A 22,877-nucleotide genomic window follows, 5' to 3' on the forward strand; every position below is an offset into this window, starting at 1 on the left:
TTCTTTCCCATCTCATCCTCAATTCCATCCCCTGAATCCTCATTTTCCTCCCCATCCCACCCTCTCCCAGACACAGGAGGGAAGGGACACCGGGCACCAGGGCTGCCACCCCCAACACAGCATCGGGTGAATTTATCCCCTCCCACTCACCAAAGCCCCCTGCCTGTTCCCAGTGCCAGGGAGGCCTCAGCTCATCATTGTCCTACCCACTCTGGGACCAGCTGAGTGTGCTGGGGTGGCTGTGCCCACTGGGCGCCCAATGTGGGTGGGTGGGTGCCCGGTGTGGGTGCCCGGTGTGGGTGCCCGGTGTGGGCTCAGCACAGCTGCCCACTCCCATCCCACCTGGCTGTGACTCAGCCAGTGCCAGCTCAGCCACACAGAGAATGGGGCTGGCCCTGAAAACCACCCCAGGGGCAAGTGGCCACCCACTCCCACGGGACCATGGCTGGTCCAGAGGGCACCAATGGCACCAAAGCTCCGAGAGACTCCAGATGCCTCTGCACCAGGTGAGTGTGACTGTACCAGGTCAGTGCCACCTTTGTTCAGCTGCTCTGAGGCCCAGGAAGGCTCACGGAGGAGCTCAGGGTGTCCCACATGTGGGGTCAAGGCCATCTGCACATCCAGAAAGGACCAGGGAGCCAGTGGGGGGGACAATGAGAGTAATGGGGTGCCCATGAGCTGCACCCCACTGGGGGTCTCCAAAATGGGTGATGGGGCATCAGCCTGCTAACCCTGGCAGAGGGACTGGAGGGTCCTGTGGGACAGAGCTGCTCCGGAGCAGAGAAATGTGGAGGCAGGGGAGAAGGGAGAAACTGGCTCCAACGTGTTTATTCTCCCAGCAGCCGGTAATTTTTCCAGGCCTGTATCTATTTGTGGCAACGTGACATGTGCAGCGTGGTGCTGTTCTGTGCAGGCTTGAAGGCTTGTAAAAAATTAATCGTGTACGCAAAATTTGGCTTTAAATATTCAAACTGGCGGTGGGGATGTGTGAGCCCCGTGCTCAGAGCTGAGCCCAGCAAGGGCTGGGACAAGGGGGTTTCCAGGAATGGGATGGGACAGGATGGGACAGGACTGTCCTGCCATGACCCTGAAGGAAAGTCCAGCCTGGTTCCAAGGTGTTCTCGGTGACCAGTGGCACCCAGAGCTTTGCCAGGGTCTGGCTGGGAGCTGCCAGGGGTGTGGGTGAAGCCGTGGGATGTTCCCTGCCAAGGAATTGGGACTGTTGGGTTTTGGAGCAGCCCGTGTTTGGAGGGCACGGTCCCATGTGCCGGGGCTGTGGCGTCGAGCAGACGAGGCTGAGCCATGGCCCCACACGGGGCAGCCCCCCAGCCCAAGGGGGACCCCACACCATGGGCCTGCCTGGGGCTGCTGGGGGCTCTGCTCCCCTCGGGATGGGACTGGGGGCCGCAGGGTGAGGCTGTGCTGGGCTGCAGGGGCAGGGATGGGGTGTAGGGTGTGTGTGTGAGGGGCTGGCGGGGGCTTGAGGGGGTGGCTGGGGGCAGAGCTGCCCATCCCGTCCCTGTTTCCCATCCCTGGGTGCAGGGAGCCGGCGGTGCCCGGGATGGGTGAGTGCCAGGCAGGCAGGCAGATCACAGGGGGATCTGTGATCCTGTCCCCGCTCTGGGGGTACCAGCCCCGGCGTGGTCCCAGCCCTGCTCGGGGGGTCCCGGTCCCGCTCCATGGTGGCCGCTGCCCCTCGAGGGTCCCGTCCCCGTCCGGGGGTCCCCCATCCATCCCGGCGGGACCGCGCGGGGGCGGCGGCGGCTCATCCCGGGGGGGGGAGGACGCGGATCCCGGTGCGGTCCCGGGGCTGCGGCTCCGCCACCTGCCGCCCCCGCCCGCCCGGTCCCGCTGCTCGGCGGCGGCGCGGCCCCTCCCCGGGGCACGGGGCGCGGGGCCGCGGGGCCGCCATGGAGGAGGAGCCGCCGCCGCCGCCGCCGCCGTGCCCAGCGCGGGGCCAGCGGCAGCCGGCGGCCGTGGGGCTCCCGCCGCCGCCGCGCCATGGGCCGCTTCCCCGCCGCCGCCGCTGCCATGGCGGCCGCCTTCCTCAGCCCCAGCCTCGCCTTCAGCTCCCACTTCGACCCCGGTAAGTGCCGCAGCCCCGGGGCTGGCGGACCCGCGCCCCGAGCCTCCCCCGGTGCTCCGCCGTGTGCCCGGCTCAGCTCCGCGCCGCTGCCCTCCCGGTGCACCGGGAACGAGCATCCCCGCACCGCGCTGCGCCGCGAGCGGAGCATCCCCGCGCCCTCATCACCGGGAATGTCACTGTACGGGCTCTGACAGCCGGACCCGACCCGGTGTGGCGGTGTGACCCCTCGGTGTGGCCGTGGGACATCCCAGTGTGGCAGTGTGACCCCTCGGTGTGGCCGTGGGACATCCCGGTGTGGTGCTGGGACACCCCGGTGTGGCGGGGGGACACCCCGGTGTGGCCGTGTGACATCCCGGTGTGGCGGGGAGACATTCGGTGCGGCGGGGGAGCAGCCGGTGTGGCGGTGCGGTGGGATCGCTGCCGCAGCCGGGCGGCATTTTGTTCCGCGGGCTGGAGCGCGGAGGAATCCCGGGGCTGCGCTGCCTCTGAAGGCATCTCCGGGCTTGGAACGGAATAATAACAACAGGGAGGATGGTGATGGTGAGAGGGAGGAAGACGGAGCGGGGGCTGAGCCCCGCGGCGCCGGGGAGCGGGGGGCTGAGGGTCCCCGCGGGGCTGGGGGACCGGCGGGGCTCGGTGGGTGCCGGGGCTCGGTGGGCAGCGGCGTTTCGGGGCGCAGCCGTTATGTAAGCGCCGTGTTCCGGCCGCGGCGCAGCTGCAGGAAGATGCTGCAGCCGCGGAGCAGCGCGGGGCTGGCGACTGCGGTGCGTGTTCGGGGCTGCGGCCGCCGCAGCCGCCCCTCGCCGCCGCCCCCGCCGCCGCCTCGTGTCCCTCCCGGTGCGGGGCTGGCACCGCGCGGGCACCGGGACCCCGAGCGGGAGCGTCCGGCGGGCGCTCGGCTCCGGCCCTTTGTTTACCAGCCCGGGATAACGCGGCTCGGTGCCGCCGCTCCCGGCACGGCGGAGGCGGCGGAGCGGTGCCCGTGCCGGGCGCGGCGGTGCCGGAGGCTCCGGCTGTCGGTGCCGGGCTCCCGCTTCCCTCCCCGCCGCCCTCCCGCTCCCTCCTTCCTCCGCCGCTCCGCTCCCCCGGCTGCGCACGGTCGGAATCCGTGGGGGGATTTGGAAATGAGCCGCACCAGGACTCACCGAGCGGGGACTTTGTCCCCAGCCGCTCGTTATTTGCTTCTGAAATCTCATTATTTACATCCAAAATGCGGCAGTGCCGGGACGGAGCCGTTTGCCAGGCTCAGCCCTCGAGGAGATTTTGCTTTGGTTTTTGGTGTGGCCCCGCTCCACGCGAACCCTGCCGGCCCGGGGGCTCTCAAGGCAGGTTTGGTTTCAAAAGCCTCCATCCCTGTTTCCATCGCTGCCTGTGCTGCGCTGCCAGGCCCAGGGCTCGGCGCTGCCGTGCAGCTGCCACCCACCAGCACCGGGAGAGGAATTGAAGGGGGAACAAACCAGATTCTGGATTTCACGGCTTTGTGGATTTGGTCCATGTGGCAGCAGCTCCTGCCTGTGTGCCAGCCGGGCTCCCTGGGGGGGGCTCGTGCCAGCGAGGAACTGGGGGCAGCAGTTTGTAGGGCACGTTGGCACCTCAGCTGGGACAGGACAGGAGAGGCCCTGGTGCTGCTGAGGGGAGCATCTCCTCCCTCCTGGTCCTGCGTTCCCTGGAAATGCACGGTTGGAAGCTGGGCTGTAGGTGACCTGGTGGCATGGGACAGTGACAGCAGTGTCACCTGGGGCGGAGGTGCCACAGGATGTGCAGGATGTGCCAGTGCAGCTGCTCCTGTTCCAGCCTCACCTGCTGGATTTGGCTTCTCCCAGCATCTGTGTCAGGGATGTCAGCGTCAGCTCTGCCAGGGATTCATTCCCTTCCAGGCTCTGGGGGCTCTGGGGGCTCTGGGGGAGGGCCCCAGCCCTGCAGCCTCGTGGTTCCCATCTCTCTTCACCCATTCCCAGGCCAGGCCTGGAGATGGTCCTGCATGGAGCACTGGAGCCACCAGTGGGGCACGACCCAGCCCTGCCTGCCCCAACGTGCCCCCCACATCTCCCGGGCTTCCAGGGGCAAATGGGTGCCCACTCCCTGCCCTGGGGAGTCGAGGAACAGGGAGGGCAGGGGCTCCCCCCAGCCCTGTGTTTTTGGGTCCACCTGGCACCTGCTGCCATGCAGTGCCTCAGTGACACTCAGTGACAGCAGCATGGTGAGTGTTGGTGCTCCGTGTCCTCCAGCTGCTCCTGGCACAAGGATGGGAAAGGACTTGGGGGATTGTGGTGGCAAAGGGGCCATAGCAGGCAGAAGGACCCTGGCAACCCAAACCAGGGCCAGGCACGCTCTGGCACCGACTGGGCCATACAAGGGAAGGTTCTGTCAGGGCTGGACACACTGAGGCGGTTTGGGGCAGGGCAGCAGGAGCTCCTTGGCTGGGAGGTGGCAGTGGTGGCAGCAGCGTGCCCGTTGTCCTGTCTTGCCACATGTTTCCCACTGGGGGATGGCACTCTGGGCTGGAGGGCAGCAGGGGCTGGGCACACAGCCAGGAGGTGACTCCCAGTGCCCACAGGGATGCCAGGGGCAGGCAGAGAGGGGTGGCATGTGGCAAACCCCCTGTCCTGGCACAGGGAATGGCACTGGCACAGCACAACAGGGCAGCCAGGCCCCACCTGGCTCAGTGAGGGGACAGAGCCAGGATCCTGTTCCCTGAGGGTGCCACTTTGCTCCCCCTTTCTCCCCTCCCTCCCTCCTGCCCCACGCACACGCGGGTGTGTTCTGGAACGCTGACACCGATCCCTGTCAAGGCCAATTAGCAGAAATTAACATGCCGGGGTTGAAAGGGCCCCGCGCCGCCGGGGGCAGCGGGGCTGTGACTCACAGGCTCCCTGCCCGGCACTCCCAGCCCTGCTGGGACACCCTGTGCCAGGGCAGCCCGCGGCTCTGCCCTCCCTGGCACCATCCTCCCGGCCAGAGCAGGGCTGCGGTGCCCCTGAGCCGAGCCTTGGCACCCGGGGACAGCTGGGCGTGTGGGGCAGCAGTGGCACTGCCAGCGTGGTGCCAGGTGGGGGTTCACACCCAGCAGGGCTCTGTGTTCAGTGCCTGTAGCCAGGCAGCATCCCAGGTTTTGCCTTGGTGTGACGTCACCTCCTCGCCATCCCACTGCTGGGCTGGAAAATCCCAGGATTTGGGTCAGAGGGGCACTTGGGCTGCTCTGGTGCCATGGCTGAGCCTGTTCCCACCCTGTGCTGCTGCACTGATCCGGCAAGTGACCAGGGGCTGGGGGCACTGCCCGGGGTGGTGGCACGGTGGGATCCAGGGATGGTGGCATAGTGGGAGCCAGGGGTGGGTGGCACTGTGGCATGGTGGGATCCAGGGGTGGTGGCACTGTGGGATGGTGGCACTGTGGCACGGTGGCACAGTAGGATCCAGGGGTGTTGGGATGCAGGATAACGGTCCTGGCCATGCACTACTGCCACTCCAGGGTTCCAGACGTTCTCCTGCCCCAGCAACTGGCCCCTCACATCCCCGGTGGGAATTTGGAGTGGGCTGAGCCGGAGGGACCCCAGGGGCCGTGTCACAGGGCTGGAGGGTGACATGGCTGGCCCGGAGAGGAGCTGCTCTGTGCTGACTCAGTGTGCCCACTGGCAGGAAAATCAATGTCCTGGGGGCATTAATCCCCCTGACAGCCCAGGAAGCACCATCAGAGCACGGCACAGCCGTCTCAGGGCTGCCACTGCCATCATTGCCATAGGCCAAGCTCCGAGGGCCGGCCCAGGCCCTGATGGCCGGGGACACTGAGGGGACACGGAGCATCCTGGGATGCTCCAGAGCTGGCACCGGGCTCCTGGTGGAGCTCAGCACCGGCCAAGGGACAGTGAGTACGTGGGGATTGTGGATTTGGGAGGGCTGAGCACTGGAGGAATGGGAATTTCCCAGGATTTCCCACAGAGCCACTGTCCCACAGCCCAGACTGTTGGGGGGATCCTGTTCCCTACCCCTTCCCCTGTGCCAGCCGTGCCCACGTCCTCCCTGCAGCCTGGTGCCAGCAGCGGGGTTAACGCCGTTTGTTTTAATTACTGGAGCGAAGGAAAATTCCAGTGTGGGCAAACGCAGTAAGTGGAACAGCTCTGCCCTGGCTGGCAGGGCACCCACCAGCTGCCAGGCTCCTGTCCCAGCTGTGCCAGGATGTCCTGCTGCCAGGCCACCGTGTCAGCCACCATTTTCACCTTTCCAAACTACCTCTGTGGTTGTGTGCTGCCCACCCTCAGCCATCCCTGTGGGGAAGGAGGGGTTTTCCAGCCGCCCTGGTCTGTGTGTTCCCGTGCCTGCAGGTGATTTGGGCACCATAGACTGACCCGAGGGTGGACGTGGGGCAGGGAGGTGCCAGGCCCTCCCCAGCTCCGTGTCCTGAGCATCCTCGATACCGAGCCCCGCTCGGGGCTGGGGCACTGGGATCTGGGCCCTGCTGGGGGACAGAGCCAGACCCTGAGCCCGGGTTCCTTCCTGTGCCAGGAGACACCCTCAGCCCCCAGCCTCCCCCTGCTCGGGCCGTGCTCCGGAGCCAGAGCTGCTCGTTTCGTAACGGCGCCGAGCGAGCGTTTGGGATATAAATAGGGCGCCCCTCTCGCGCTGCCGCTCCCGCTGTTACGTAAAGGCTCTGGGCTCTGCGAGCCTCGGCGGGCAGGGGCCATGTGCCTGGCACTGCCCTGGTACTGCCCTGGTACTGCCCAGGTACTGCCCAGGTACTGCCCCAGTACTGCCCCGGTACTGCCCCAGTACTGCCCAGGTACTGCCCCAGTACTGCCCCGGTACTGCCCAGGCACTGCCCCAGTACTGCCCTGGCACTGTCCCTGGCACTGTCCCCAGTACTGCCCCAGCACTGTCCTGGCACTGCGCTGGTACTGCCCCGGTATACTGCCCAGGTACTGCCCAGGTACTGCCCCAGTACTGCCCAGGTACTGCCCAGGTACTGCCCCGATACTGCCCCGGTACTGCCCCAGTACTGCCCTGGTACTGCCCCAGTACTGCCCAGGCACTGCCCCAGTACTGCCCTGGCACTGTCCCTGGTACTGCCCCGGTACTGCCCTGGTACTGCCCCGGTACTGCCCTGGTACTGCCCAGGTACTGCCCAGGTACTGCCCCAGCACTGTCCTGGCACTGTCCTGGCACTGTCCCTGGCACTGTCCCCGGTACTGCCCTGTCACTGTCCCCGGTACTGCCCCGGTACTGCCCCCAGCACGGGGATCCCGGGCTCCACGGTGTGGGATGGGCTGCACAGCACTCACTGAGAACAACAAGCTCAGTTTAAAGAATCAATTTGAGCTTGCTCTGCATGCCTTTTACAATATTCTTTTTTTTATTATTACAATATATTATTATAATACTAATAATTCTATAATAGACTATATATTATATATAAAAATACAATATATGTAACTCCATGTATAATTCTATATATAATTCCATACACAATTATAATATCCTATATATAATAATAATATATTATGACTATATATTATTATTATAGACAATATTATTATAATTACATTATAATAATTATATTATCATAATAATATTAGTATTATTTTCTGTGGAAACAGAGGGAATTGTTGGCTCTTGGCTCTGCATCAGGGCGGGCTTTGATGGAGGAACTTGATTTTATGTCCCTAATCAGGCTGACACGCGTGGTGTGTGCACAGCAACGCCAGAGCCCGGCCTGTCCCTAGCACAATCCTTGTTTTTATTTCGTTGCTTCAGAAAATGATGGATGATTTTCTGTTATTTTCCACCTATTTATTTTTTGCTGCTGTTTCAGCCCTAGATGGTAAAAGCAGAATGAAAGGGCAGAATCAATCCTTTTGGTGAAATACGCCACGCTAAGAGATACAGAAGGAGAAGGGATTAGCCAGGCGTGCCTGGAATTCACAATTAACTGATCTATTAATCACCAGAGAGGCTGCTCCAATGGCTCTGGCTCTTCCTGGTGGGAAAAGGTCTCCAGCAATGGGGATAAAGGGTGCTGCTCCCTGCTCCTGCTTTTGGGGAGGGGGTGCCTGGATCCCACAGCAGCCCAGCAGAGCAGGCTCTGGGTACCACAGCGAGGGGTGCCAGGATCCTGGGGGCTCCTGAGCAGCCCAGGGGAGGATGCTGTGGGCACCAGCTCCGTGCCAGGCTCCTGGCTGGCACCGTGGTTACTGCCAGCCCCAACCCTGCTCCATGGCTGCTCCCATGGCAGGGGCTTCCAGGCTCGGGGCTGTAGCTCAGGGTGGTTCCTGCTGGTGCCTCCAGTTTCCCTGGAGCTGCTCAGGCCCCAGGCCCAGCCTGTGCTCACACCCCAAACGGCAGCGGGGGGTGAGCAGAGCGTGTCCTGTGGGCTGTGAAATTGCTTCCCTGGAAGCGCCCATGGGCACAGGGATTAATGAGGAGTGCCAGGGAGAGTGGATGGGGCTGGGATGGGAACGAGCCCACAGGCGGAGGGGCTGAGGGACGTGAGTGTTTGATCCTGCCCAAATCCCATCTCAATCCTGCCCCAGTCCTGCCCTGCTCCCTGTCCAAATCCTGCCCCAATCCTGCCCCAATCCTGCGTTGCTTCCTACCCATATCCTGCCCTTCTCCCTGCCCAAATCCCACCTTGCCCAGCAGGATCTGGCATGTTTCCAGGCTGGAATCCGCGGTGGGAAGCCAGAGGGAAGGGGGGATCTATGGACCATGCCCTCAAGGCGCCAGAGCATCCATCCCCTCCTGGCTGACCCTGCGAGCCCTCCCAGGGCAGCTGGGAACCACCGGTGGGGAAACTGAGGCACAGGCTGCCTTGCGGTAGGTGCTGCGGCGAGGGGCGCGGTGGGAGCGGGGTCGGGGCGTGCCGTGCCCGGAGCCCGGGGCAGTGCCGGGCCGGGAGCCCCGAGCTGCCGCCGGCTCTGCGGGAGCCCCGGCTCGGCCCTTCCGCACACGTCAGCCCCGCTGGCCGGGCGGGCTCCGCCGGCACCGCCGGGATCGCCGGGCGGCCGCAGCATCGCCCCGCCGGCCGCCGGAGGAGCGGGGCCCCGGCCGGCCCGCGGCAGCCCCGGGGCCGTGAGTCAGCAGCGGCGGCGGGAGGGCGGCACCGGGACACCCCGGGCTCTGCCCGGCCCCGCTCGGAGCCGCGCCGGGGCCGCGACCTGCGCTGGGTGGGCGATGCAACAGGCGGGGGGACAGCGCGGGCGGGGCTGCGCCGGCCGCGGGTGCGCCGTGCCTTCCGTGGGGTGGGAGGGCGACTGCAGCACCCCACTGCACCCCGCTGCACCCCGCTGCACCCCACTGCATCCCACTGCACCCCACTGTACCCTCCTGCATCCCACTGCACCCCATTGCACCCCGCTGCATCCCACTGCACCCCATTGCACCCCGCTGCACCCCACTGTACCCTCCTGCATCCCACTGCACCTCACTGCATCCCACTGCACCCCACTGTACCCTCCTGCATCCCACTGCACCTCACTGCATCCCACTGCACCCCATTGTACCCTCCTGCATCCCACTGCACCCCATTGCACCCCGCTGCAACCCACTGCACCCCATTGTACCCCGCTGCACCCCACTGCATCCAGCATCCCCCCTCTTCCCCTGTGTCCCTTCTGCTCCCGTTTGCCAGGGCTGGGGGTGAGGCTGGGCGGGTGTCCCTGGAGCTGTGGCCTGTCTGCTGCCACCAGCCCCTGGCCACCAGCCCCAGCAGTCCCTGCAGCCCCCAGGAGTCCCCTGCTGTGGGGCTGGCCCGGTGACGGTGGCTGATCCCTGGCTCGGGGATCACTGGGTGGAGGGGCTGCGAGTGACGCCGCAATTCTGGGGGATGCACGGGGCACCCCTGTGGTGATGAAGGCCAGGGGAGGGCATGGCTTCTGTGCCAGGGGAGGGCATGGCTTTGGTGCCAGGGGAACCTCACTCCTGCTGGCAGAGTGGGAGGCAGAGCCTGGGAATGGAGGGCAGGACGTGCTGGGGGCCCTGGTTTCTCTTGAGGGCCCTGGGGTACTTCAGGCTGTGCTCAGCCAGCCCTGTGCCCCAGTGTCCCTTGTGCCCTGGTGTCCCTCGTGCCCTGGTGTCCCTCATGTCCTGGTGCTCCCAGCGCTCCAGCATCTGCTGCTGCAGGTGCACTTGACCTGGATTTGGGATAATTTGGCATCTGAGATGGTGCCACACTTCCCATCCCCGTTGCTGTGGGTACAGGGAGGGAAGGTGCCAGTGGGCCATGGCAGTGGTGGTGCCCCTGCCCAGTCTGGGCTGGTCACGGCTCCCAGGTCTGTGATTGTGCAGGTGAGGAAACTGAGGCAGGACCATCTGGATCTCACTGGCCAATTGTCCTCCCTGGGAACCTCCAGTTCCCGAGCTGAGGGGCAGCTCAGCTGACGGTGCCCTCGGACGGGCTCCCGTCCCCGTGCTCTGCTCCCCGTTGCCGTTCAAAGGCTCTTTTCAGTGAGTCATTTTCTCTCTTGCTGTCCCACTATCCAGGGAAAATGGTGACGTTGGCGGTACAAAGTGTGTTCACCATGGAAACCAGCTGGAAGGGGGGGCACGCCGCCCCCCGCTCCTCCCAGGTTCGGCTTTGCATCCCGAGCCTCGGAAGATGGCTCTGGAGCTCCTTCCCTGCTCCCTGGCATGGCCGGGCTGTGCCAAGGCCCGCGGGAGCCAGGGTGCCCTGTGCCCACCCTGCGTGGTGCCAGGCAGTGCCCGGGGACAGCGGGCGCTGCCAGTGCCCACCAGGGCAGCAGAACCTTCCCCAGCCCTGGTGCCCTTCAGGTGCCAGTCTCAAGGACACAGGGGAGCCTGAGCTCTGGAGCAGGGCAGCGTGGCCGGGGCACAGGGACAGGGACGCTCCGTGGGCCACGTGCTGGAGCCACGTGTGTGCCACGAGCATCCCCGGCAGGGGCTTGGTGACCAGGGAGGGAGCATGGCACCGGTGGGGTCTGTGCCAGGCTCCTGGCTGGGCACAGGGCACCGATCACAGCCGGGCACTGCGGGGCTCTGGGGGTCTCCGGTGCCCGGCTCCGCTGGCAGTGCCATGACCTTCCGGCTGCTCCCACCACAAGGGCGCCGGTTGTTTGGGCAGGCTCTGGGCAGAATAGTAATGTGGCAGCTGCAGCTGGCAGTGGGGCCTGCTGGGGATGGGCAGCTGTGACACGGCCACCTCCACTGCCACTGTGGCCACCGTGTGCCCTGCCACCCCACGGGACACCGCACAGCTGGAGTGGGGGGGCAGGTGCTGGGATTTGGGGTGTGCTGGTGCCCAGAGGATGCAGTGCCCAGCCAGTACAGCCATGTCCCTTCCCCATGCCCTGTGAGCCCTCCCCAGTGCCCAGAGGATGCGGTGCCCAGGCAGTGCAGCCGTGTCCCTTCCCTGTGCCCCGTGAACCCTCCCTGGTGCCCCCAGCCCTGACCACCTCGTGTCCCCACAGACGGCACCCCCCTTAGTGAGCTCTCCTGGTCCTCCTCGCTGGCTGTTGTGGCCGTTTCCTTCTCGGGGCTCTTCACCTTCATCTTCCTCATGTTGGCCTGTCTGTGCTGCAAGAAGGGGGACATTGGCTTCAAGGTGAGCTGAGGGGCCGGGAGGGGTTCCCAGGCCGGGGTGGGGGGTTCTAACCAGGGACCCAGTGAGGGATGGAGGTGTCTGGAGGTTCCTGGTGCAGAGTTCTCTGCCCCAGTGCCAGGGCTGGATGTGTCCTGGCTCAGGACAGCAGCACTTGGAGGGAGGGGTTCAGCCCCTCGCTGCCTGCCGGGGCTGCGGGGCTCAGCACAGTGGGGTTGCATCCTGGATCCCAGCTCCACCGAGCGTGGATCTGGGGGATTCAGGATCCTTGGGGTCACATCCTGGATCCCAGCTCCACCGAGCGTGGATCTGGGGGATTCAGGATCCTTGGGGTCACATCCTGGATCCCAGCCCCACCGAGCGTGGATCTGTGAGATTCAGGATCCGTGGGGTCACATCCTGGATCCCAGCCCCACCGAGCGTGGATCTGTGGGATTCAGGATCCTTGGGGTCGCATCCTGACCCATCCGTGCTCCCGGCTCCGTGCGGGGCCAGGCCACGGCACGGTTAAGGGCCCGGTCCCCCCCGCACGCCCCCGAGGGTGGGAGGCACCCTGACCTCACAGGCACAGAATGTGCCGAGAAAACGCTTTTTCCCTAATTGCTGGGATTTTTGTGGAGGCTTGAGGCGCCCGCGGCGGGAGGGGGTCAGGCTGGGGGGGACACGCCGGGTGTTGTGTACCGTCCCACACCGCCGGAGCACCTCGCCGTGCCGGGGGGGGACAGTGACCCCCTGGTGCCCCCGCACTCGTATTTATGTGCGAGCGGCCGCGCCGGTGTCCGCGCATGGCCCGCGGTGGCACACGGCACACGGTGCGGCGCCGGCAGCGCCATGAGGCACAGCCTGGCACGGAGAGATGCTCACCGTGTCCTACCTGCTCGCCCGGGCGGCTTTTGGGAGCCGAGGGCTGCCGGGGTGGCACAGACAGGTAATGGGATGGCAGGTGGGGAGGGCTGTGTGCAGGGAGGGGGGGATTTAATGAGCCTGTTGGGGCAGAGGGGTGTGCAGGGCACTAGAGCAGTGGGGAGCCCATGGGGTCATTGTCTCTGCTCACTGTGTCACCCGCCCCGCACCCTGAACCAGGAGTTTGAGAACACCGAGGGGGATGACTACGTGACAGAGCTGTCGGCCCAGGGCTCGCCTGCCCCCCAGCATGGCCCCGAGGTCTACGTGCTGCCCCTCACCAAGGTGTCCCTGCCCATGGCCAAGCAGCCGGGGCGCTCAGGTAAGCCAGGGTGGGGCAGGCCCCCTGCATGCTGTGGTTGAGGTCTGTCATCACTGGGCAGAGTGATGTGGGGATGCTGGGTGTCCCCTGCGGTGGAGGGACAGATCCAGGGGAGCCCTGGCAAGGGACAGGCAGCCGAGGTCCCTGGGGAGCGCTGCCGGGTCCCCCTGTGCGAGGGTCCCTTGTCCCTCTTGCGTGTCCCAGCCCAGGGGACGGGGCAGGGGCGGGACAGGACACGGCCACCCTGAACGGTGACATCCACGAGCCCTGGTCCCGTGTAAACAAGGCCCTGAGTGGGAGAGGAATGTGGGGGGCGCCTGGTTGTGCCCCCTCCCACCCCGTGTCACTCCCTGCCCAAAGAATGGCCACAGAGGGGAGGGCAGAAAGGACCAACAATGGCCCCATTGCTGCCTGCCCTTGGCACGGGCTCCTGAGGGGCCGGACTGTGCCGGGGGGGCTGGGAAGGGGCTAAATGCCAGCGCTGTGCCGGGCTCAGCTCTGCACACCCTGCGGAGGAGAGGGGCAGGGAGCCAGCTCTGCTGCCATCCTGCTCGGGGACACTGATACCCCACATCCCCTGATCGTGGGAGGATGCCTGGAGATGAGGATGCCTGGGATGCAGGATTCCTGGGGATGGATGCTCCGGAGCATCCTGGGGTGGCAGAGGCCCTGGCACCGGGTGGCACGGTGAGGACAGCAGGGCTTGGCTGGGACTGGTGGGGAGCACAGGCAGGGGGACAGGGGGACGTGTGGGCAGGGGGACAGGGGGACGTGTGGGCAGGGGGACACGCGGGCAGCTGGATGGGCTCTGTTACAGTGCAGCTCCTCAAGTCGGCGGACCTGGGGCGGCAGAGCCTGCTGTACCTGAAGGAGATCGGCCATGGCTGGTTCGGCAAGGTGAGCCTGGAACAGGGACCCCCGGACCCCCCACCCTGCTGGGACGTGGGGCCCTGGCTGTGCCAGGGGGGTTTGGGCTGTGGATGGAGGGATGAGCCTGTCCCTCACCCCAGGTGTTCCTGGGGGAGGTGAACTCGGGCATCAGCAGCACCCAGGTGGTGGTGAAGGAGCTGAAGGCGAGTGCCAGCGTGCAGGACCAGATGCAGTTCCTGGAAGAAGCGCAGCCCTACAGGTACCTCTGGGGTCACTCCACAGTGCTGGGAGTGGGGATGCTGTGCCATGGGGGCAGATCCACCCCGTGCCGCCTTCAGCTGCTGGGCAGAGCCGTGGCTGCCCCTCGCTCTGGGGCAGCACAGTTCTGTGGGGCCACAGCCATCCATGGGGCAGCAGTGAGGTCATGGGCAGAGCTGGGCCAAGCAGGGGGGGGCACGGAGCTGCTCCTGCCCCAGCCCAGCTGAACAAACGCCCCTTTGTGACACATCCCGGGCGCTGGGACGTGCTGGTACCCGCTCCCGGCAGCCCCTGGGGTGCAGGCAGGACGATGGCTCCTGGGGCACTGCTGCCATCCCCCTGGCACAGGAAGGGCAGTGGTGCACAAACACCCCTGTTGCTGTGCCCACGCAGAGCCCTCCAGCACACCAACCTGCTGCAGTGCCTGGCCCAGTGCGCCGAGGTCACCCCGTACCTGCTGGTGATGGAGTTCTGCCCGCTGGTGAGTCCCTGTGCCCGCTGCCCGTGGTGCCCCCCTGGGTGCCAGGCACGGAAGGTGACAGTGGCACTGCCTGCAGGGTGACCTCAAGGGGTACCTGCGGAGCTGCCGGGGGGCCGAGGCCATGACCCCGGACCTGCTGACCCTGCAGAGGATGGCGTGCGAGGTGGCCTGCGGCGTCCTGCACCTGCACAGGAACAACTACATCCACAGGTAGGCTGTGCTGCCTTCTGGGGGAGCTGGGGAGGGGTCTGCACGGGGGTCCCCAAGGTGCCAGTGCTCCTGCCCCACCACTGCTCCTCCTGCCCAACAATATCCTGGTGCTGAGTGAGTTGCAGACGGAGACTCCAGCATCAGTGATTTTGTTGAGGAGGGGGCGCGCTGCCGTCGGGGGCCATCGGAGTGTCCCCACCCGAGCCTGGCTCTGCAGGTGGGTCCCCACGAGGGTGCTCGAGCTGTGGGAGGGGGACGCGGGACTCCCAGCTGTGCTGGAGAGGGATTCCCTTAGGGCAGCCCAGCCTCGGTGGCCCTGTCTGTGCCCGGCTGCACGACCCGCCCAGTGCCGGAGCAGCCGCCCGGGTGCCCGGCCCCGTGCCAGGGCTCACGTTGCCCGGGAACAGGCGCCTTCTGCTTGGCTCGGCGTGTGACGGATGGACGGACGGACAGCGGCGCAGCTGGGGCCGCGCAGGCATTCCTGCTGTGCACTGAGAGCCGCGTTACGGGCACGCCCGGAGCCGGGCGGGGAACGGCCCCGCCGCCGCACGGCCGCCCCAGCCGGGTCCCCGGTGCGTGCCCGCCGAGCTCTCGGTGCCGGTGACAGCTCCGGCTTTGCTTGGCAGCGACCTGGCCCTGCGGAACTGCCTCCTCACCGCCGACCTCACCGTGAAGATCGGGGACTACGGGCTCTCGCACTGCAAGTACAAAGTAAGGCTGGTTGGAGGGAGGAGGGGGCTGGGGCTGCGCGCTGGGATCCCGCGGGACCCCCCCGTACCCACCCTGGCACAGACCTGATGAACCTTCCCCCACATGTCCTCTCCCCAACGGTGTCGGGGCACCCCTGTGTTTGCTGGGGTGCAGGGGGGTTCAGACCACTCTGTGAGGGACCCTTAGTGCCACCCGGTGTGCCCTGGCACCCACCCAGTGGGGTGACACTGCCTGGGCTGGTCCAGACGTGCCCCTCTGCCAGGCACAGGACCCTGCAGGCAGCTGCCAGCCCAGCCTGGGGTTGCCCACTCGTCCATTTGTGTCCCTGTCCTGCTCCAGCTTGCCCACAGCTCCTGCAGAGCTGGGATTGCCAAACTGGGGGTCTGGAGGGGCTCAGGTGGGGGAGCAGAGGGGCAGAGAGGGGAAGGAGGGGAGGCAACAAGGGACAGTAGGTGCCAGGAGCAGAGCAGGACAGTCTGGGGGCAGATGTGGGGGAACAAGGGGCACAGGGGGCAGATGTGGGGGAACAAGAGGCACGGGGGGCAGCGACGCAGGTTGGGGAGGCCGGGGGTGGCGGCGTGGCCGGTCCCTGACGCCATGGATTGACGTTCTCTTCTCGTACTGACCCTGCACACTTGGCAGGATGACTACTTCGTGACGGCCGACCAGCTGTGGGTGCCGCTGCGCTGGATCGCGCCCGAGCTCATCGACGAGGTGCACGGCAACCTGCTCGTGGTGGACCAGACCAAGGCCAGCAACGTCTGGTGAGCGGCTCTGGAGGGCACGGGGAGCTGCAGCCTCACGGGGTGCATTGGGGTGGTTTTGGGGCTGGTGGAGGGGGTGGGACAGGGGTCTCCCTGCACCCCCAGCACGGTGCCGTGCCCGCAGGTCGCTGGGCGTCACCATCTGGGAGCTGTTTGAGCTGGGCAGCCAGCCCTACGACCACTACTCTGACCGCCAAGTGCTGGCCTACGCCATCAAGGAGCAGCAGCTGAAGCTGCCCAAGCCCCAGCTGAAGCTGTCGCTGTCGGAGCGCTGGTGAGGAGCCCGAGGTGCCCCCTTCCCCTGCCCCGCGGCACGGGCGGGGGCCGGGCTGACGCTGGCCGCTCCCCACGGCAGGTACGAGGTGATGCAGTTCTGCTGGCTGCAGCCCGAGCAGCGCCCCACGGCCGAGGAGGTGCACCTGCTGCTGTCCTACCTGTGCGCCAAGGGAGCCACGGAGGCCGAGGAGGACTTCGAGAAACGCTGGAATTCCATGAAGCCAAACGGCAGCGCCAGCGGCAGCCACCACGGTCCCGAGCTCTCGTCCTTCCCGCTGCTGGAGCAGTTCTCGGCCGACGGGTTCCCCTCAGACGGGGACGACATCCTCACCGTCATGGAGACCAGCCACGGCCTCAACTTCGAGTACAAGTGGGAGCACACCAAGACCGAGCACTTCCAGGCCCCGCTGGGGTCCCTGAGCCCCAGCAGCGCCGCCCGCTACCACGACCTCTATTACCCGGCCACGACGGCGGGGCTCAGCCTGGGGGTGTCCCCGTCCTGCTACGAGTGCAAGGCGTCGGGCTGCCCCGGGGTGCCGGCGCCCGGCGTGGTGCCCATCCTGGGCGCCCACAGCCCCTCTCTGGGCAGCGAGTACTACATCCGCATCGAGGGCCCCGGCGAGGGCAGCGCCGAGCTGGACTACGCCATGTGCACCTACAGCCCGGCGGGCGAGCGGGGCGCCCCGCGGGCCCCGGCCTGCTGGAGAGCGCAGGGCGGCCACAGCGGCGGCGCCTACGACTCGGACTCGGGCAGCCCCACGGTGTCCCTGAGCATGGAGCCGTTGCTGGGCCACGCGCCCGCGGCCGAAGGCTCCTGGGAGTGCGCAGAGTATTACCCGTACCCCTGCCCCGGGCCGGAGCCGCGGGGCTACGAGCCGTCCCCCAGCCACGGGGCCGAGGGGTACCTGCCGGAGGAGGAGCCCCCCCAGCCGGGCAGCCAGGACTGGCCCGTCCCCGCCTTCCAGCCCGGGGTCTTTGCCGACCCGCTGGGGGTCTCGCCGTCGGGGAACTGCGCCTACAGCCCCCCGGGGTACGGGGGCACGGCGGGCCCGAGCGGGGCCCCTCCGGACTGCGTGGCGCTGGAGCTGGGCGAGGAGAGCCCCCCCAGCGCCCCCCAGGCGGCCGGTGCCAGCCCCCCGCCTCAGCGGCACCCGTGGGCCTCCAACAGCTCCTCCAACAACAACATCGGCGGCGGCAGCCCCCGCGAGCCCCCGGCCGGCGACAGCTGGTGCTACCGCCGCATGATCACCTTCCGCGGGCTCATGGCCAAGCCGCTGGGCACGGTGCCCCGCGGGCAGCCCCAGCTCGGGGGGTCCCCGCCGGGACACGACTTCCTCCGCCCGCGGCAGGATCAGCCCCCCGCCATGGCCGGCGGCTCCTCCTCCCCGTGCCGCTCGCCCTCCCCGCGGCGGCAGGCCTGGCACGGCCGTGACTCATCACCCTGCGGCCCCGCGCAGCCCGGCACGCTGGCGGAGAGCCCCGCCGCGCCCTGGGGCCCCGCCGCGGCCCCGCCACCTGCGCCGGGGGCCCCGCGCGATGCCCACCCTGAGGAGAGCCCGGCCGGGGGCAGCCCTGCCCGCAGCCCGCCGGCCCCCGCCGCCGCCGCCGCGGGGCCGGGCGAGGCCGCTCCCCCCACGGCTGGCACGGCCGCCCCGAGCCCCGGCCAGCCCGGCGCGGACGGCGCCCAGCCCGCAGAGGAGCCCGCCCAGGCGCCCGCCGAGGCCGTGGCCGAGAGCGGCGCCTGTGCCGCCAGCGACGCCGACCGGACGCCGGACAAGACCTTCTCCAGCAGCAGCTTCCCCAGCGTGGACGAGGGCAGCGACGAGGACACGGCCGAGCTGACCTCCGGCGTCTTCACCGACTTCTCCGGGGAGTTCACGGAGCGGGCGGAGGCGGCCCCGGCGCTCAGGTCCCTGCAGAAGCAGGTGGGGACGCCGGACTCGCTGGAGTCGCTGGACATCCCCTCCACCGCCAGCTCCTGCGAGGTGCTCAGCCCCGGCGCCTTCGTGCCCGCCGGCCAGGCCCGGGCCCTCGACAGCGGCTACGACACCGAGAACAACGAGTCCCCCGAGTTCGTCCTCAAGGAGCCCCACGAGCCCCGAGAGCCCGAGGCCTTCAGCCAGCTGGGGAAGCCGCCCCCGGGGCTGCCGGGGGGCGAGGGCGAGGCTGCGGCCCCCGAAACGCGGCTGCCCAGCGGCCCGGGCGCCGAGGCTCCCGGCCTGGCCGAGAAGAGCCCCTACCGCGACTCTGCCTATTTCTCCGATTGCGACGCCGAGGCCGAGCGCGGCCACACGGACGAGGGGGACAGCGATGGGTCCCGCACGCCGGAGGCAGAGGAGGGTCCCCGCTCCCCTTTGCAGGACACAGGGCGAGGAGAGGACCCGCTGCACCCGCCGGGGGCACCCGGCAGCCCCCCGGCCGCGCCTGGCGTCGCGGTGGCGATGCCCACGTCGGCGGCGGTGGCTTTGGAGGGGGACTGGGTGGCGACTGGGGCCGGGAGCTCACCGGAGCAGGTGCCTGGCACCGAGCAGAGCCCCGCTGGCACGGGGCTGGTGCCGGGCAGCCCCCCGCGCCCTGACACAGACACCTGTCCCCCGGGCTCTGTGACCCCCAAGACTTTCCTCTTGACCCCGGTGCCAGTGAGCCCTGGGGAGCCATCAGCTCTTGGAGGGACCTGCGTGTCCGAGGGCGTCCCTGGACTTGGGGGGGCCACAGTGGGGGACAAACAGACTGTGACCCCCGCGCTGGGGCTTGGGGAGCGGGGGCTGCCCCTGGAGGGGCCCGGGGTGGGTGATGCGCCGGGGGGTCCCAGCACGCTGCTCCCCGGGGGTGAATCACCACCGGGTCTCTCCCCGGCCCCGGCTGCCCCCGAGCGCCGCGAGGAGCCAGAGGAGGAGGAGGAGGACACGGAAGACAGCGACGAGTCGGATGAGGAGCTGCGCTGCTACAACATCCAGGAGCAGAGCGAGGAGAGCGAGGAGGAGCCGGCGGCCGTGCCCATCGTGGTGGCCGAGAGCCAGAGCGGCCGGAACCTGCGCAGCCTCCTCAAGATGCCCAGCCTGCTGTCCGAGTCCTTCTGCGAGGACCTGGAGCGCAAGAAAAAGGCTGTGTCCTTCTACGACGATGTGACCATCTACCTCTTCGACCAGGTGGGTGCCCTGGGGGACAGAGCCAGGTACTGGGCACGGCTCCGTGCCATTGTGGTGGTGGGAGCCATCTACAGCCGAGCCCCCGGTGAGGTTCCTTCCTGCTGTTTCTCCATCCTCAGGAAAGCCCCACGCGGGAGCTGGCTGAGCAGAGCTTCCCGGAGCCCACCCTGCCTTCGGGGCAGCCCCCCTCGCCTTCGGGGCAGCCCCCTGCCAGTGGCAGCCCCCCCAGCCCCACGGACAGGCTCGGAGCCTCCGACGACTCTTCGGACGGCAACGCCTCGGAAGAGAGTAAGAGACCAGGAGCTCATGGGGTGGATTGTGGGGTGGTGAGAGGGCAGCAGTTATGGGATCATGGGGAGGCAGTTATAGGATCATGGGGACAGCGGTTATGGCATGATGGAGGGCCATTTATGAGGTGATGGGGTTAGAGATTATGGGGCTCACAGTGGGCTCAGCCCCCTCACTTTGTATCCCAGGCGGTGGCTTCGAGTGGGACGACGACTTCCCGCTGATGCCAGTGAAGCAGTCCCTGGTGGCCTCGCTGCCGGGGACGCCGGAGGAGCCCCCCGCGGCCGTGGTGCCACCGCAGAAACAGGTGCTGCCCATCCAGTTCTCCCGGTTCACGGTCTCACCTGCCCCGGTGTCCCGGTTCTCCATCACCCACGTCTCCGACTCGGACATGGACTCCATAGGAGGTGAGTTCCCCTTGGGATGCTGCTCCGTGGGTGCCCAGAGCAGCCGTGTCCCGGTGCCAGCCACACTGTGAGCCCTGTCCCTGCACCCCGTGGGGACGGTCACCCCCACAAAGGGCTGGATGTCCCACGGGGGTCCGGGACCCTCTCATGGCTCTCTCTGCTCGTTGCAGGCAGCAGCGAAGACGGTGACCGGGAGTGAGCCGGCCGGGACGCAGCCGGCATTGCCCTGGCACCGGGGCGGCGCGGGGGCCGCCCGTGGGCTCCCAGGCCCCGCTGGGCAGTTCAGTTTTTAGGCAGATTTTATCGCGAGGAACTCGTTTGCTGCTTCGAGTGGGAGCGGGGCCGGCGCGGCCCCCGCGGGGCCAGGCGGTGGGTGACGGTGACGCCGAGCGCGCGTGCGGGTGGCTGTGAGCGTGCGTGTAAAATAGACACTTATATATATATATATACATATATATATATAAATTATAGCGTTTCAAGGGTAGTGCCCTGACCTTGCTAACATTTGCCGAGTGTCCTCCCCAGTGAAGTTCCCCCTTGGCTTCTTGCCCACATGTGCTCCCCGAGGCAGTTTGTCCCCCACACCCTTTCTCCCCCGGGCTGTCCCCTCCCTGTGCCCTGTGCTCAGTCTTGCACCTTGTGGCAGCTTGGCTGTCCCACAGCGGCCCCACAGCTGCCCCATGGCTGCCCCAGAGGCACTCCACGACATTCCTGACCCAGGGGCCGCTGGCTGCTGCCACTCTGGATGTCACTCCCCGTGCCAGGGGTGTCACCGGCTGCCTAGAGCGATCCCCATGGCTTTGGAGCTCCCCTCCCTTGGTTTGCAGGGATCAGTCCCAGCTGGGGATCCCTGAGGACTGCTGGGACTCTTGCCCATTGTAGTGAGGAGCAACACGTGGAGGGCTGGTTGTGGAGGGAGTATTCCCCACCGGGACCCGCCAACCTATTTTTGTATTTAAACAAAATTATTAAAAACCCTAACCCCAACCCCACCCCAAAACCAAAACTTGCTGTTGACTGAACCCACATTGACGCGATTTTAAGTTATTGCTGCCAAAGAGACTTATTGGGGAGGGGGGGGAGGGGGGCGCGCTCGTGGTTCTTTGTTCTGTTTTGGGTTTTTTTTGTTTGTTTGTTTCTTTCTTTGTTTTGTTTTGTTTTTTTTTTTTTTTTTAATTCATTCGAGGCTTAGGATAATTGTGCAATTCCAGCTTCCGGAAGGAAATAGAAGTAAGCGGAGCTGAGTGAAACCTTGAATTCAGGGCTGGTTCCTTTTGGGGTCTATAGACCAAACCCTGAGGTGAGAAATGTCCCCCCTGAGCCCCTGTCCCTGTCCTGGCTCCTGTGTAGGGGGATGAGGGCACACAAGTGTCCCTGTGCAGGGACACTGCACAGACAGCACCCATGTGGGGTGGGGCTGGTGCCAGGGGTTCTGCTCCATGCCACAGGGTGGTCCCACCCTGGGCTGGACACAGCTCTGGCACCAGGGCCCGTGGGATGAAGCTGTCCCCACCCCAGCCTGGCACCGGTGCTGGCAGAGGTGTCCCATACCCACCCTCCCTTCTCCCACCCTCTCCCATGGCCAGCCCAGCCCAGCTGTATCCCAGCTGGAGTGCCCTCAGTGCTCAGGAGGCTCTTGTGGGGCCAGGGGCTGTTCCCCACTCCAGGACCCTGGGGGACCCCAGCTTCAGCCCCAGGGTGGCCATGCCACCCCATACCCCCACTGCTGGTTCCTCCCCCTCCTAAGCAATGAGTGCTTATTTAAGTGTTTTATTTAAGCCCCCACCTGGCCTGTATCCCCCCCACCCCAATTGTCCCAAGCTTTTTCCTTATCCCTTACAACAGGAGCCCACCCCCTGCCCTGACCAGGGTGCAGCACTCAGGGCTGCAGGACTGGGGTGCTCCTGGGATTTCCTTCCCACAGCACCCACCCTCCTACCCCCTGATCCCCCCTTCCCTGCACCCCCAGCACTGGGGGGGTTTGCTCAGCCCCTGGCACCCAGGGGTGCTGGCCCAGCCCCACCCCACACCCCGGGTTTGGTCTATGGCGCCGCAGGTCCCGGCCCCAGAGAGAGGATGAGGACAGAGCTGTGGCTTGGGTAACTTTTTTAATAGAAAGGCTCTTCTTACATGGTCTATTTTCTCAATACGGGTCATAATTGCTGTATTTTTTATCAGTGCTGATTTCCATACAGCTCCCAGCATGTGTGTCAAATCTCATCGGGCCAATAATAAAGTTTTTAAAATATCTTAAGCCGTTTCCTGCCCCGATCATTGCCCAGCACCCAGGATGGAGGCAGCTCGGGAGGGTCCCAGCCACGCTCCAGGGCCAGGCAGGAGCCTCTGGCCTGGGAAAACACTGCGGGAGGGAGGGCTGGGGGAGGTTGAATTGCTCATAAATTACTTTTTCTCATAAAAAATTATTTCAGGTTACATCTTACAGGTGCCACCGAGCCAGGAGGTGCAGCGAAGCCCCCGGGGGCTGGCTGGAGCCAGGGTGGCAGCTTGGGGGGCCCAGGGGACAGCCCCTGGCACGGGGGTGGAAGAGGACACCGCAGTGGCCGAGGGGAGCCCAGGCCTGTCCCCACCCCGGGCTGTGACCCCCAGC

General features: G+C 66.4%; 1 protein-coding gene across 1 annotated transcript; it reads left to right on the plus strand.

The window, feature by feature from the left end:
- The first annotated feature begins 1,943 nt into the window (after positions 1-1,943).
- AATK (apoptosis associated tyrosine kinase) lies at positions 1,944-22,523 on the plus strand. Its single transcript, XM_036394562.2, has 14 exons — positions 1,944-2,086; positions 11,500-11,633; positions 12,714-12,855; positions 13,673-13,752; positions 13,866-13,984; positions 14,377-14,464; positions 14,541-14,674; positions 15,301-15,385; positions 16,028-16,149; positions 16,274-16,423; positions 16,505-19,574; positions 19,694-19,862; positions 20,051-20,269; positions 20,440-22,523. Exons 1-14 carry the CDS (start codon positions 2,002-2,004, stop codon positions 20,466-20,468), a joined length of 4,626 nt encoding a protein of 1,541 aa, XP_036250455.1. The 5' UTR covers positions 1,944-2,001; the 3' UTR covers positions 20,469-22,523.
- Positions 22,524-22,877: the final 354 nt, after the last annotated feature.

This window comes from Molothrus ater, chromosome 19 (genome assembly GCF_012460135.2).
Source record: "Molothrus ater isolate BHLD 08-10-18 breed brown headed cowbird chromosome 19, BPBGC_Mater_1.1, whole genome shotgun sequence".
NCBI lineage: Eukaryota > Metazoa > Chordata > Aves > Passeriformes > Icteridae > Molothrus > Molothrus ater.